At 47.0% G+C, this 12,196-nt stretch overlaps 1 protein-coding gene across 1 annotated transcript in view; it reads right to left on the reverse strand.

The window, feature by feature from the left end:
- Positions 1 to 2,466: 2,466 nt before the first annotated feature.
- Positions 2,467 to 12,196, reverse strand: part of LOC137866675 (dynein heavy chain domain-containing protein 1) — a 29,814-nt gene continuing 20,084 nt past the window's right edge. Inside the window, exons 37-45 of the mRNA XM_068702727.1 lie at positions 11,099 to 12,077; positions 10,537 to 10,695; positions 8,124 to 8,198; positions 7,059 to 7,272; positions 6,134 to 6,225; positions 5,901 to 6,047; positions 4,425 to 4,996; positions 2,632 to 3,884; positions 2,467 to 2,480 (exon numbers count right to left, since the gene is read on the reverse strand). Coding sequence (XP_068558828.1) covers positions 3,489 to 3,884; positions 4,425 to 4,996; positions 5,901 to 6,047; positions 6,134 to 6,225; positions 7,059 to 7,272; positions 8,124 to 8,198; positions 10,537 to 10,695; positions 11,099 to 12,077 — 2,634 coding nt within the window. The 3' untranslated portion in view covers positions 2,467 to 2,480; positions 2,632 to 3,488. The remainder of the gene's footprint in view (positions 2,481 to 2,631; positions 3,885 to 4,424; positions 4,997 to 5,900; positions 6,048 to 6,133; positions 6,226 to 7,058; positions 7,273 to 8,123; positions 8,199 to 10,536; positions 10,696 to 11,098; positions 12,078 to 12,196) is intronic.

Raw genomic sequence — 12,196 nt, forward strand, 5'->3', positions numbered from 1 at the left:
CAGAAAATGAGGAAACTTCTGCAGAGACTCTGTACTCCCATTCACACGTGTGAGGTCACCTGCTCTGTTCCAGTGATGGTGCTTTCCTTAACGAGCTCTAGAGACGACGAGCGGTGAGACGAGGAGAGGAGAGGAGAGGAGAGGAGAGGAGAGGAGAGGAGAGGAGAGGAGAGGAGTACAGGTGCCATCGATATGAGAACCGGTGAATTATTGATCGAAGCCCTGAAAGGAAAGGAGGCGGAGGACAGACAGCTGACCACTTCACTGTGACGTAGACTCACACCTGAGGGAGAGCCTCTAACGCCCACACACACACACACACACACACACACACACACACACAGGTACATCTGCTTCTGAGGAATGAAGGATTATTTCATCTTCATTGTTCTTGTCTTAGTGTCAACGAACCACATCGACTCGTTGCATTAATCACGAGTCAGCTCATTATTACATCAACTTCACTCTTAAATATCCAGAGGAAACATGTAAAGACTATAACAAGTCGTGCTGCATAGAGCATGAACAACAAAGGGGGTCCGAGACCCCCTGAAAGCATCAACAGCAACATTTTGGTGGGTGTTTAAAATCACTGGATGTCTTTTAAAAGCGCACGAATGTCCAGAAGAACATTTACTCTCAAACATGGTCAGTGAGAAGACCTTCAGCAGGTGCAGTGAAGTTTGTGGACTGGATTGGACCCTTTTATTGAGAACCTGGATCAAAGCAGGACGTCGTCTCTCCTCTTCTTGGACTCCAGGACGACAACGAGAAGAAGTCGAGGTGTGTGTGTGTGTGTGTGTGTGTGTGTGTGTGTCGGGTTAAAGAGAGAGGTGTTGTTGTTGTGTATGTATTATTGTTAATATTAGCCTTTGTGACGTGCGGTGTATATCACAGTGGATCCATTATTTACTGCATTATAAGTCAGACTTCATTCACTGACTGTATCTTCTGTGGATGTTATGAAGCTTTTAGGGTTCTTGAACAATGTGTTGCGCTGTTCATACGACTAGTAACTGGGAAAAATTCCTCGTGACTTTAACCACACGACTGTGTTCTACAGTAGGTGTGGCTTGTGATCATAGGTTATATCTTGACACGTTATAGAATCCTCAATGTGAAACATGTTGACTCTCGTCGTCCAGACAGGAGAGCAGGAAACAAACATTTGGTACATTTTGTGAGAAGAAAAACAAAACAAGTTTAATGAAATCTTAAGAGTTTACATTTTGTGATAGCTTTGTAAGTTTCTTCCTCATTTCAAGGGTTGATTCTAATCATAAGAGGTGAATCCTGCTCTACCCAGCTGGGGTCCTCATGTCTTTCAAATAGGAAACGTCATCATAGATGACCTCATCGCCCCGTCTCTTTCGGCACTGACTCACAGTCTTCAGCACAGTTTTCAGGCGGCGGTCGAGGGCGGCGAGGTGAGGCTCCGACAGCAGCGGGGCCACAGTGTGAAGGGGGTCCCGGGACAGCGAGGCCCTCATGACGTCACTGAGACGATACCGGGGCAGAGCGAGGAGTTGTAGGCGGAGCCAGGTGGAGCGACGGATCCTAGAGGAAGCAAAGGAGAGGATGGAGCAAATAGGGAAGGAAGAGATACCGTAACGAGGACGACTATTAAAGGAACAGTGTGTAACATTTAGTGCAGACGTCACTAACAGACTCATAACCGATAGATAGCTGAGAATTATTACAGTTTGACGGAGCGCTTCTATTTTAACCTGCGCATCTTTTCTAGCCTTTACGGTACTCGTTCAGCGGTCCAGGAAACACACCGACCAATCACACGAGTCAATCGTATCACGTGATGCTAAATACTAGTGATACTAGTACCACTATGTTTACAAGCACCGCTGCACCATCGGCCACGAGCTCTTATTTTGTTAACTTCTCTGCCGGATGAGACAAAGCAGCCAGCAGGACAGAGGACAGGAGGATAGAGGACAGGAGGATAGAGGACAAGAGGACAAGAGGATAGGAGGACAGAGGACAGAGGACAAGAGGATAGAGGACAGGAGGATAGAGGACAAGAGGACAGAGGACAAGAGGATAGAGGGCAGGAGGACAGAGGACAAGAGGATAGAGGACAGAGGACAGGAGGATAGAGGGTAGGAGGACAGAGGACAAGAGGATAGAGGGTAGGAAGACAGAGGACAGAGGACAGAGGACAGGAGGATAGAGGACAAGAGGATAGAGGACAGGAGGATAGAGGACAAGAGGACAGAGGACAAGAGGATAGAGGACAGGAAGAGAGGACAGGAGGACAGAGGACAAGAAGATAGAGGACAAGAGAATAGGAGGATAGAGGACAGAGGACAAGAGGACAGGAGGACAAAGGGGGGGCACTAGATGCCACTAAAACGTACACTCTGTCCCTTTAAAAGAATTCACATTTGATCACATTGTGGTTTCACCTGCAGCACTGCTGTAGAGGAGCCAGGATGGAGGGCTCGTCTTTGGAGTGACGCCCGAATCTGCAATGAGAACAGAGGAGGAGTCACACACACACACACACACACACACACACACGCACACACGCACACACACACACACACACACACACACACACACACACACACACACACACACACACACACACACACACACACACACAGAGGTACTCACGCCCTCCCGTTGTCCAGGTGTATGAGGAAGGTGTTGTTGCCAAACTTCTCAAAGGTTTCATAGTGGTGTCTGTCCATGTTTCCTAAAGGAGGGAGGAGTTTGGTTAACTTTCTGCTGCTTCTGTCAAACATTCACACTTTTGTCATAAAAGGACATTTAATGCATGTGTTTCTACGTGGGGATGCAAAATCACACAAGTAGACATTAACATTTAAAACAGCTTTCAAAAGAATTGAATCTGAACGTCTGTTGAGTCATCGCTGCAGGAGGCAACAGTGAAGGACTGCAAAAGCACAGAGAACACATGCAACACATACACGTATTGACAACATGTTGAAAGTGAATGAACACAAGATGAAACGGTTGTCACTGTCTGGTCATATTCATCAACATGAATCACTGCTGTACGCCTGTATGACTGTAACCCTGAAACATATCTTTTGACTTTAATGGTGCGTCACTTTAAATGGTGCCGCCGCAAAGGATTGTGGGGCAGCGTCAACCTTTTTTTCTTTTGGTAAAGGAAGGTCCAGTGTTTCCTTAGCTAAATGAGCTAGGAAAGGAAGCATTGAAGCACCTTTCCTTAGCGTTTAGAGAACTCAAACAGCTCTGATCGTGGAGGACACTGACTCTTCAGTTGGTTTCACTCAGTGAGGAACATTCATGGACCAGGACAGAAATCTGAAGGACGGACACGTTAACACCCGCTGATGATCAGCGACTGAATACAAAATGCTCTGAATCATGACAGTGTGTAAAATGTTTTAATGACAAACGTTACAAAGCGTGACGTATGAACACGTCATTGTACAGCACAGTCGTGAACTTATGTTTAGAAGATGAATCCAGCTGTTGATTCAGAGCGTGCTCACTAGCCTCGCCCGTCTCAAACTACACAACGAGGGACTTATCTCGGTGCGGAGGTGAAACGTGGCGATGATGTCAGCGTCTGATAAAGAGGCTCCGCCCCCCCGCTGCCCGTCGAGGTAGAGCGGGCAGCGGTAGAGCGGAGACGACGACGGAGGAGCGGCGCGGACGTCGGTCAAATGTGAGCTTCCGCGAGGGAAGATATCCGGGTCGGTGTTCGTGACTCGAGCCTCGATGCGAACGAGAGGCAGCGAGCACGGCTGCAGAGAGACGGAGTCCTGGAGGGCTGCCAGCTGGGTATCCCATGATGCACCTCTCAGCTGCAGGCCGCACAAATACACAGCGTCCACAGGAAGTGAGGCTGGGAGAGAACCGTCGCTCAGAACCTGGAAGACAGAAGGACAGAGGACAAGAAGATAGAGGACAGGAAGAGAGAGGACAAGAAGATAGAGGATAGAGGACAAGAGGATAGAGAACAGGAGGACAGAGGACAAGAGGATAGAGGACAGGAGGATAGAGGACAAGAAGATAGAGGATAGAGGACAAGAGGATAGAGGACAGGAGGACAGAGGACAAGAGGATAGAGGACAGGAGGATAGAGGACAGGAGGATAGAGGACAAGAGGAGAGAGGACAAGAAGATAGAGGACAAGAGGATAGAGGACAGGAGGACAGAGGACAAGAGGATAGAGGACAGGAGGATAGAGGACAAGCGGAGAGAGGACAAGAAGATAGAGGATAGAGGACAAGAGGATAGAGGACAGGAGGACAGAGGACAAGATGAGAGAGGACAAGAAGATAGAGGATAGAGGACAAGAGGATAGAGGACAGAAGGACAGAGGACAGGAGGACAGAGGGATATTAGAGAAACATTTCATCCACTCTGAATGGATGTTAGTATGATTTTCTTTTATTGGTTTGCTTCACCTGAAACAGCAGAGTTATATCATTGATGTATTTGCGATTTATTCGGGCGGCCTCTCTCATCACCGCCACCAGGAAGCCTCGGGCGTTTCTGAAGGCGGACAGCCGGTACGCGGCGGGAGGATCCGAAGCGCTGCGCCCGAGATAAGCGCCGATTAACTCCGCCCTCCTCTCCAGCCGAGACAAGTCAGTGGGCGAGAGGAGCGAGCTGCAACGTGGCCGCTGAAGCTGCGAGAGGATCGACGACGCCAGATCGACGAGATGGTCCCGCTCGGCCCGGAGGAAGTCCAAGAGGTGACCGTGAGAATCGGCTGCTGGATCTGTCGCTGGGTTCGTGAGGCGACTCCTCAGAGCCTGCAGTCTGTCTGCGGCGTCGCTGAAGGCCGGCTGGTGGTGGAGCTGTGGGGAGAAACTCCTCGCCGCTGCTCCCGGAGGAGTCTGGGAGGCCCGCAGCAGTGCGCTCAGGTCGTGGCTGTGGATCTCCGTCATCTCGGCTGCCGCGTCTGCGCCGAAGTCCAGCAGGTCGTTGAGGCTCGCTGGGTCCAGAAGACTCTGCTCCAACATCTGCAGAAGCTCTGACCAGTCTGAGGACGTGAGACAGCCACAATCAGTACATTTTACTAACGCAGAAAACCCAAATGATGCTCGACTGTACTCATAGAAAGAGAACCAAGAGACAACCTCCGGTTCTGTCGATGTGTCAAACCTGCATTCTCTCTAGTGTCCACCAGGGGGCGACTCCTCTGGTTGTATAGAAGTCTAGTCTAAAATGACTCTACTTCTCTCTTGATTTATTCCCTCAGTAAACATTGTAAACATGAGTTTATGGTCTCAATCTCTAGTTTACAGTCTTCTTCAATACAGCATGATGTTCATTTAGTACATTATGCTCCATTTAGAGTCAGACAGACCATAAAGAGGGGATGATTTAGGGGCGGGGCTACACAGTGATTGACAGGTCTCTACCAGAGACGTATACGGCGTCTCTACGTCACTCCTCCTCAGTCCAGATGTGGTCACTTCCTGTTCACTGTTTGCGAAAAAACCATCATTGCAACGGCTGTAATCCAAGATGGCGACGGCAAAATCGTCGAACTTGAGGCTTCAAAACATCAGGTTGCATATTAGCTAGCTAGATAATTAGCTGACTGTGCTATAGTTAGCTAGCTAGCTAATTCCACCAATGCCTTCATGCTACACCGGTTACAGACAATGAGCCGAACAGCAATCTGGTGGCTAGTGGCAGCTAGCTACCTAGCTAACTAGCCACTATCGTCGACACATTATTATTTTTTCTACTCGTCAAATGACCAACAGTTCTACTCCTGTTCCAAATCTGTGATTGTCTTTCTTTCAACTTGTGGTTTGTACTGTTGCTTTATAAACGTGGCCTCATTTTAACGCTGTAATTATGTAACTTGTCTTCAGCTAAATGTTTAAAATGTAAGAGAAATTGTCTTGTGGGATGTTGACTAAAACTATCCAGCACTGTCACAAAGCTGCTACCAGGATTGGTGGTAATATCAGAGAAGACGTGGGACTCGCTGCTGAAGCAGGTCTTGGCAACGCCGTCCACCACCTCCAGATGTGCAGAGTCCACAACATGGCCGCCGTGCACCAGATTGACTATGAATGGAAAAAAGTACCACAAGGTTAAGAAGTACACGGTAGCTGAAGTAGAGGGACGGTATCGGTTGATAGTAATGCCTCACCTGCGATGTACTGCAGAGCCTTGGCGTTGTCTTGGCAGATACCAGCGATGTTAACGTGTGCGTCCACCAAAGCCAGGAGGTCTGCATGACTCCTTCAGAACAGAAACGATCCACAACGTACAAGCATGAACTCTGACTACATGCAACTTTTGAATAACGTAAAGTGCTTTTGAAATGCTGAGACGTTAATTCAGTTGATATTTGGTTTCGTTCTGAATGAATACAACAGGATGAGACAACACCTGTATCTGAACCCTCTGAACACAAAGCAGCTTCAGGGTGTTTTTGTCTCCCGTCACATTTTACTCTCTGTGGTCTTGATTTTCAAAATAAAAGTCCTGCTCCTCTATGGAAACAGAACCATGATGTCTAGAAGTAGAGAGAACTAGAACACATCTTTAGTGCAGAACAACACAGTTACAATGACATAGATGATGAAAAATAAACGCAAGTCTAATTTCTTTGATAATAAAAAAATTTTAAAAATTGGAAATCAATGGAATCTATATTCACAACATGTTCCCAACAAGTGTCCACAGGTGTTACCAATGTTGGGAACATTTTTTTGGCCACACGTGCTAAATATAAATATTAAACAGTTTCAGCCTCTCCTCTCCTCTCCCCTCTCCTCTCCTCTCCCCTCTCCTCTCCCCTCTCCTCTCCTCTCCCCTCTCCTCTCCCCTCTCCTCCCCTCTCCTCCTCCTCTCCTCCTCTCCTCCTCTCCTCCTCCCCTCCCCTCCCCTTTCCTAAAATGTTTTGATGAAATATCAATTCTTGCTGTTTCTGACGGAAGTGTTCGTCTCACATGACGTGTTCAAGGACCGTAGGACACTAATTTCGTTTTTTTTGGAGATTGTTTAAAGAAAACATGCTTTTCAATCTCAAAGAAATCCTGTTTGGTGGTTCAGAGGGTTCATTTCCTCACCAGCTGTAGCTCCTCCCCTGACCCGGGCGTCTCTGCAGCAACACAGAGTGGAAGACGGCACAGCGGAGGAGCAGCTCCATGTTGTCCGCTGAGAGACCCGACCGAGACCGATGACGTCTGACGGACGCCAGCTGACCCAAAGAAGAGCTCAGCTCCTCCTTCAGGTCCCAGGGAGAGTCACAGACCAGAGGCAGGGCGCACACTCGCACTGCCGCTGTCCAATAATGAAAACAATCATCATCATCATCATCATCATCATGTCTTCTTATCGTAGGATCAGTTGGACAGTTGTTGTTTTTCTCTGTTCCTGCAGTCAATAGCTGAGAACGCCTTGATGTTTAAAGCTCCCTCTGATGGAATCATCTCCCTGTAAATATTCTGCATATCATCACGTCTTCTCATTATAGGATCAGCATGTCCATAATGACGTCTCTATTATTATGTCTTTATTACTTATATTAAAGCTTCTCTATGATGCATCTTCATGCTCTGTTCAGAATGACCTCCTAATTTTGTATGTCTTATTATTTCATTTATATTTATATTATTATTTATTTATTTTGTTTTAGTTTTTTTGTCATATTTGGTGTCGTTTAATTATCTTTTTGTTTTGTTTGGTTAAATCTTTGCACTATTGTTTAGTTAGTTAACTTTAATATTATTGTATTTCATCATAAATATTGTGCAGTTTTATATTTAATAAACTAATAAAATGTTCATGCTCTGTTTGAGTTTGACCTCCTGATTCTTATTTTATTTGAATTTTTTCGTATTTGGTGTTGTTTAATTATCTTGTAATTGTAGTTTTTTTGTTAAATGTTTTGTCTAATTGTGCTTGCGTTGTATAATTGTCTTTGAGGACATCTCTGAGGGGTTATTCCTAATAAAGAATTCCCATATTACAATTTGAGAAAAACCAAGAGAAACAGTCAATTAGATCAGAGAGAAAAGTAAAGAAGATAAGAATGGATGTACGCTGCTCTGTGTGATATAATGTTGTATATCTTAGTACCAGGTGGTGGCAGTAGTTGCATACAGCAGCAATGGAACCATAGAACCATCTACCTGGTATGGAGCATGATGCACCTTCTTGAGTTATGAACCACAATCTGAAGCCCGGGTGGATCAGCCGTCGCTCCTCTGTGGGACATTAAACAGCAGACTTTTTAAAAAGAGTATATCTCTGCAACCACAAGGTCTATTTGATTAATTATGGTGTTATAATAAAGGGAACACTTGTGAGATTTGTTCAGATGTGTACATATCAGTATAATGAAGATGGCACACAGCACAAATTAAAAAGTTTCAGGTTCGCCTAAAAAGCACTTACAGGATTATTATTTCTTTGTAATGATGCAGCTGCAGGTTTAACATCTCCCAGATCATAACACAATATGTGAACAGTCTCTCTGCCAAGTGTGACTTTGATAAAGTGAAGCAGAACAAACTTAGAGAGGTTTTAGTACAGAGAGTTCAGGCGAGGTCTCCAAAATGGTCATTTTGGCACAATGTGTGCCATTTGAATTTTGTCATGTACCAAACTATACATTTCACTTGTTTATCACTAATGGTGTTCATACATCCAAATACAGCAGTTTTGGCTTCATTTTGAAGGCCAGAATCCTCTCTGAGTCCTCTCTGTGTCTCTCTGAGTCTCTCTGAGTCCTCTCTGTGTCTCTCTGTGTCTCTCTGAGTCCTCTCTGTGTCTCTCTGTGTCTCTCTGTGTCTCTCTGAGTCCTCTCTGTGCCTCTCTGTGTCTCTCTGTGTCTCTCTGAATCCTCTCTGTGTCTCTCTGTGTCTCTCTGAGTCTCTCTGAGTCCTCTCTGTGTCCTCTCTGTGTCTCTCTGTGTCTCTCTGAGTCCTCTCTGTGTCTCTCTGTGTCTCTCTGTGTCTCTCTGTGTCTCTCTGAGTCCTCTCTGTGTCTCTCTGTGTCTCTCTGTGTCTCTCTGAGTCTCTCTGTGTCTCTCTGAGTCCTCTCTGTGTCTCTCTGTGTCTCTCTGTGTCTCTCTGAGTCCTCTCTGTGTCTCTCTGAGTCCTCTCTGTGTCTCTCTGTGTCTCTCTGAGTCCTCTCTGAGTCCTCTCTGTGTCTCTCTGTGTCTCTCTGTGTCTCTCTGAGTCATCTCTGTGTCTCTCTGTGTCTCTCTGTGTCTCTCTGAGTCCTCTCTGTGTCTCTCTGTGTCTCTCTGTGTCTCTCTGAGTCCTCTCTGTGTCTCTCTGTGTCTCTCTGTGTCTCTCTGAGTCCTCTCTGTGTCTCTCTGTGTCTCTCTGTGTCTCTCTGAGTCCTCTCTGTGTCTCTCTGTGTCTCTCTGAGTCCTCTCTGAGTCCTCTCTGTGTCTCTCTGTGTCTCTCTGTGTCTCTCTGAGTCCTCTCTGTGTCTCTCTGTGTCTCTCTGTGTCTCTCTGAGTCCTCTCTGTGTCTCTCTGTGTCTCTCTGTGTCTCTCTGAGTCCTCTCTGTGTCTCTCTGTGTCTCTCTGAGTCCTCTCTGAGTCCTCTCTGTGTCTCTCTGTGTCTCTCTGTGTCTCTCTGAGTCCTCTCTGTGTCTCTCTGTGTCTCTCTGTGTCTCTCTGAGTCCTCTCTGTGTCTCTCTGTGTCTCTCTGTGTCTCTCTGAGTCCTCTCTGTGTCTCTCTGTGTCTCTCTGAGTCCTCTCTGAGTCCTCTCTGTGTCTCTCTGTGTCTCTCTGTGTCTCTCTGAGTCCTCTCTGTGTCTCTCTGTGTCTCTCTGTGTCTCTCTGCGTACTGGAGTTTCTCTCGATGTTAGCCCTCTGTGATGACACAGGGCTCTATCTCCGCAAAGGATCGGTTGATTTGAGTAAATGACACCTCATTTGAAGCGTTACAGACAATATAATTTAGCTATACCCACCAAAATGAGATTGACAGCACTGTTAGCCATTCAGAATCAGCAGGGCGCCGTTCTATGGGCAGTGCAGGCTTTTACCCATGGACATTCTATCCCTCCCACCATTGTCCCCAGCTACCTAGGATCGCCCGGAATGATTTGAGTGTAACACAGGAAATAGTTTAACATATTTAAGCGTGGATTTATCGGGAAAATAAAGTTTTCCCAGTAAAACAGCTAAGGTAAGAGAAATTGTACAAATATCGTTTGATGAAGCAATTTCCGTTGTTGGTGTTCTTTGGCTCATATCTCGCTGATGCTTTGATGTAGCGGGATTTGATGTATATGTCTGGAATCTGTCTGCTTTCTTTTGAGATATCGTGTGTGTGTGTATTGCATAAAGTACCACAGCGGTGGAGCCAGAAATGTGGCGAGTGGGTTGACTAGGTGGCACAATATGGATTTTGATATTTGGTAATTCATTTAGTTGGTGTTTGAGTTGTGTTTGGAGCATGTAAAAACAGCTTACATATTCTTGTAGCCCAGGTTCTGCTGTTTAATTTGACAGGCGCTCGGGCCAAGCATTTTGTTCATAATAATAAAAGCAGTTTAAATTTGAATTCTCGATGGACCTCCCACCTCTGAAGGAGGACATCACCCGACAGAGGCGAGCCGCCACTTCTCCGTCCAATCGCTCCATCAGGTGACAGTTAAAAACCAGCCAGTGTCCGTCGTGAACGGCTTCCTCCAGCTGAGAGAGAACCACCTCTGAGACAAAAGAAACGACCTTCACCTGAAACCAGATCAGAAACGCTTCATAAGAACCATCATCAACACAGTCATCCAAAGGTTAGTGTACTGTAAACAACGGCATGGTCATTAATAACCAAACATTAGGTAGCAAATGTTAACACTTTATAAAATGTTTAACAAATACTTTGTAAAACATATATTTGCATTCCATAGATAGTTAACACTTTGTTGATGGTTAATATTCGGTTTCTGGTCTTATTAATGATTATAGATGTTGTACAAACAATTTGGTGATCATTAACAAATACTTTGTAAAATACAAATATTATAATGTGTGCAACAATAAACTGTAAATAGTTTACTTATGTAATCATAATTAAATTGCTATAGTCTCGTTATGTATTTTATTATATTACAAACTGTTAAACGTGGTCATTGGTTTGTGTTACCGTCTTTGTTTCTGCGACACAGCGGCCCAACGTGTTGATTAGGTGAAGAGGCTGAATGCTCGTCCGTCGTCGGGGCAGCGTGAGGATGACGGGCCCCCGGTGTTTAACCAGATAGCGCAAGAGGGCCTCCGGGTTCCCGGCGTGAGGGGCCTCCGTCACCGCCGTCCGTCCGTCCGGACAGAGGCGGTGGTGGTATGCGGCCATGGCCTCGGCCAGTCCCTCCAGGCAGCCGGGCAGCACCGTCCTCCAGAGGAGCGCCCTCTGCAGCAGCGACAGATGAGCGTGAGAGTGACAAGGAACGGCCCCGACGACGCTGGAGGAAGGGAGGTGCAGGTACTCCTTCCACTGAGCGGGGCGGGTGGAGAGAGAGGATATCAACCCTGAGAAGACCGGGATCTGCTCGAGGCGGAGGAGCTCTGGGTGGATGCGAGAGGGGATCCAGATGGGCAGAGCGCTGGTGGACTGAACGGGATGTTCTATGTCCTGAGGGCCCCTAAGGAAAGCTGCCCTCTCGGCCTTGGAGCAGAGTCCGTTGTGTTGGAGCACAGCCGTGGACAGCAGCAGCTCCAGAACGGCAACGTGGCTCTTCAGGAGACAAGGCCTGTACTGGTCCAGCAGCTGGACCACCATCCGGTTTGTGACCTCCGGAATTACCCCCCACGGCACTTCACCAACTAATGGCCTGTCCTTCACAACGAGGACCTCTTGTATAGCCGCGATGAAGCCGCGTAGAGAGAAGAAGTAGGTCGGAGAAAGGCGGGCCACGTCCTGCAGAGCTCGGTAGAAAGACGCGGCCAGCTTCATTACCTGCCGCGGTGCAGCCAGCAGGAGATCGTGGTGATCCAGCTCCGAACTCAGCTGCCGGATCTCAGCCTGCAGGCTCGACGTTGCATCCTGACAGACGGCTACGCGGGCGAGAAGACCGGAGTCCTGCAGCAGTGAGGTGTCGGACTGCAGGATGTAGTCCATCAGAGCATCCTGAGACCAGATACACATACAGTCAACTGATGTTCAGCACGTTATCGACTAACAAAAGGACAGTCTGCTTTAGTTTCACGTTTGACATTTCATAGACAACAATCACAAAAAGCCCAGTT

The sequence above is a fragment of the Cebidichthys violaceus genome, unplaced genomic scaffold (genome assembly GCF_023349555.1).
Source record: "Cebidichthys violaceus isolate CVI_PGR_0920_01 unplaced genomic scaffold, fCebVio1.0.p SCAF_88, whole genome shotgun sequence".
Lineage (NCBI taxonomy): Eukaryota > Metazoa > Chordata > Actinopteri > Perciformes > Stichaeidae > Cebidichthys > Cebidichthys violaceus.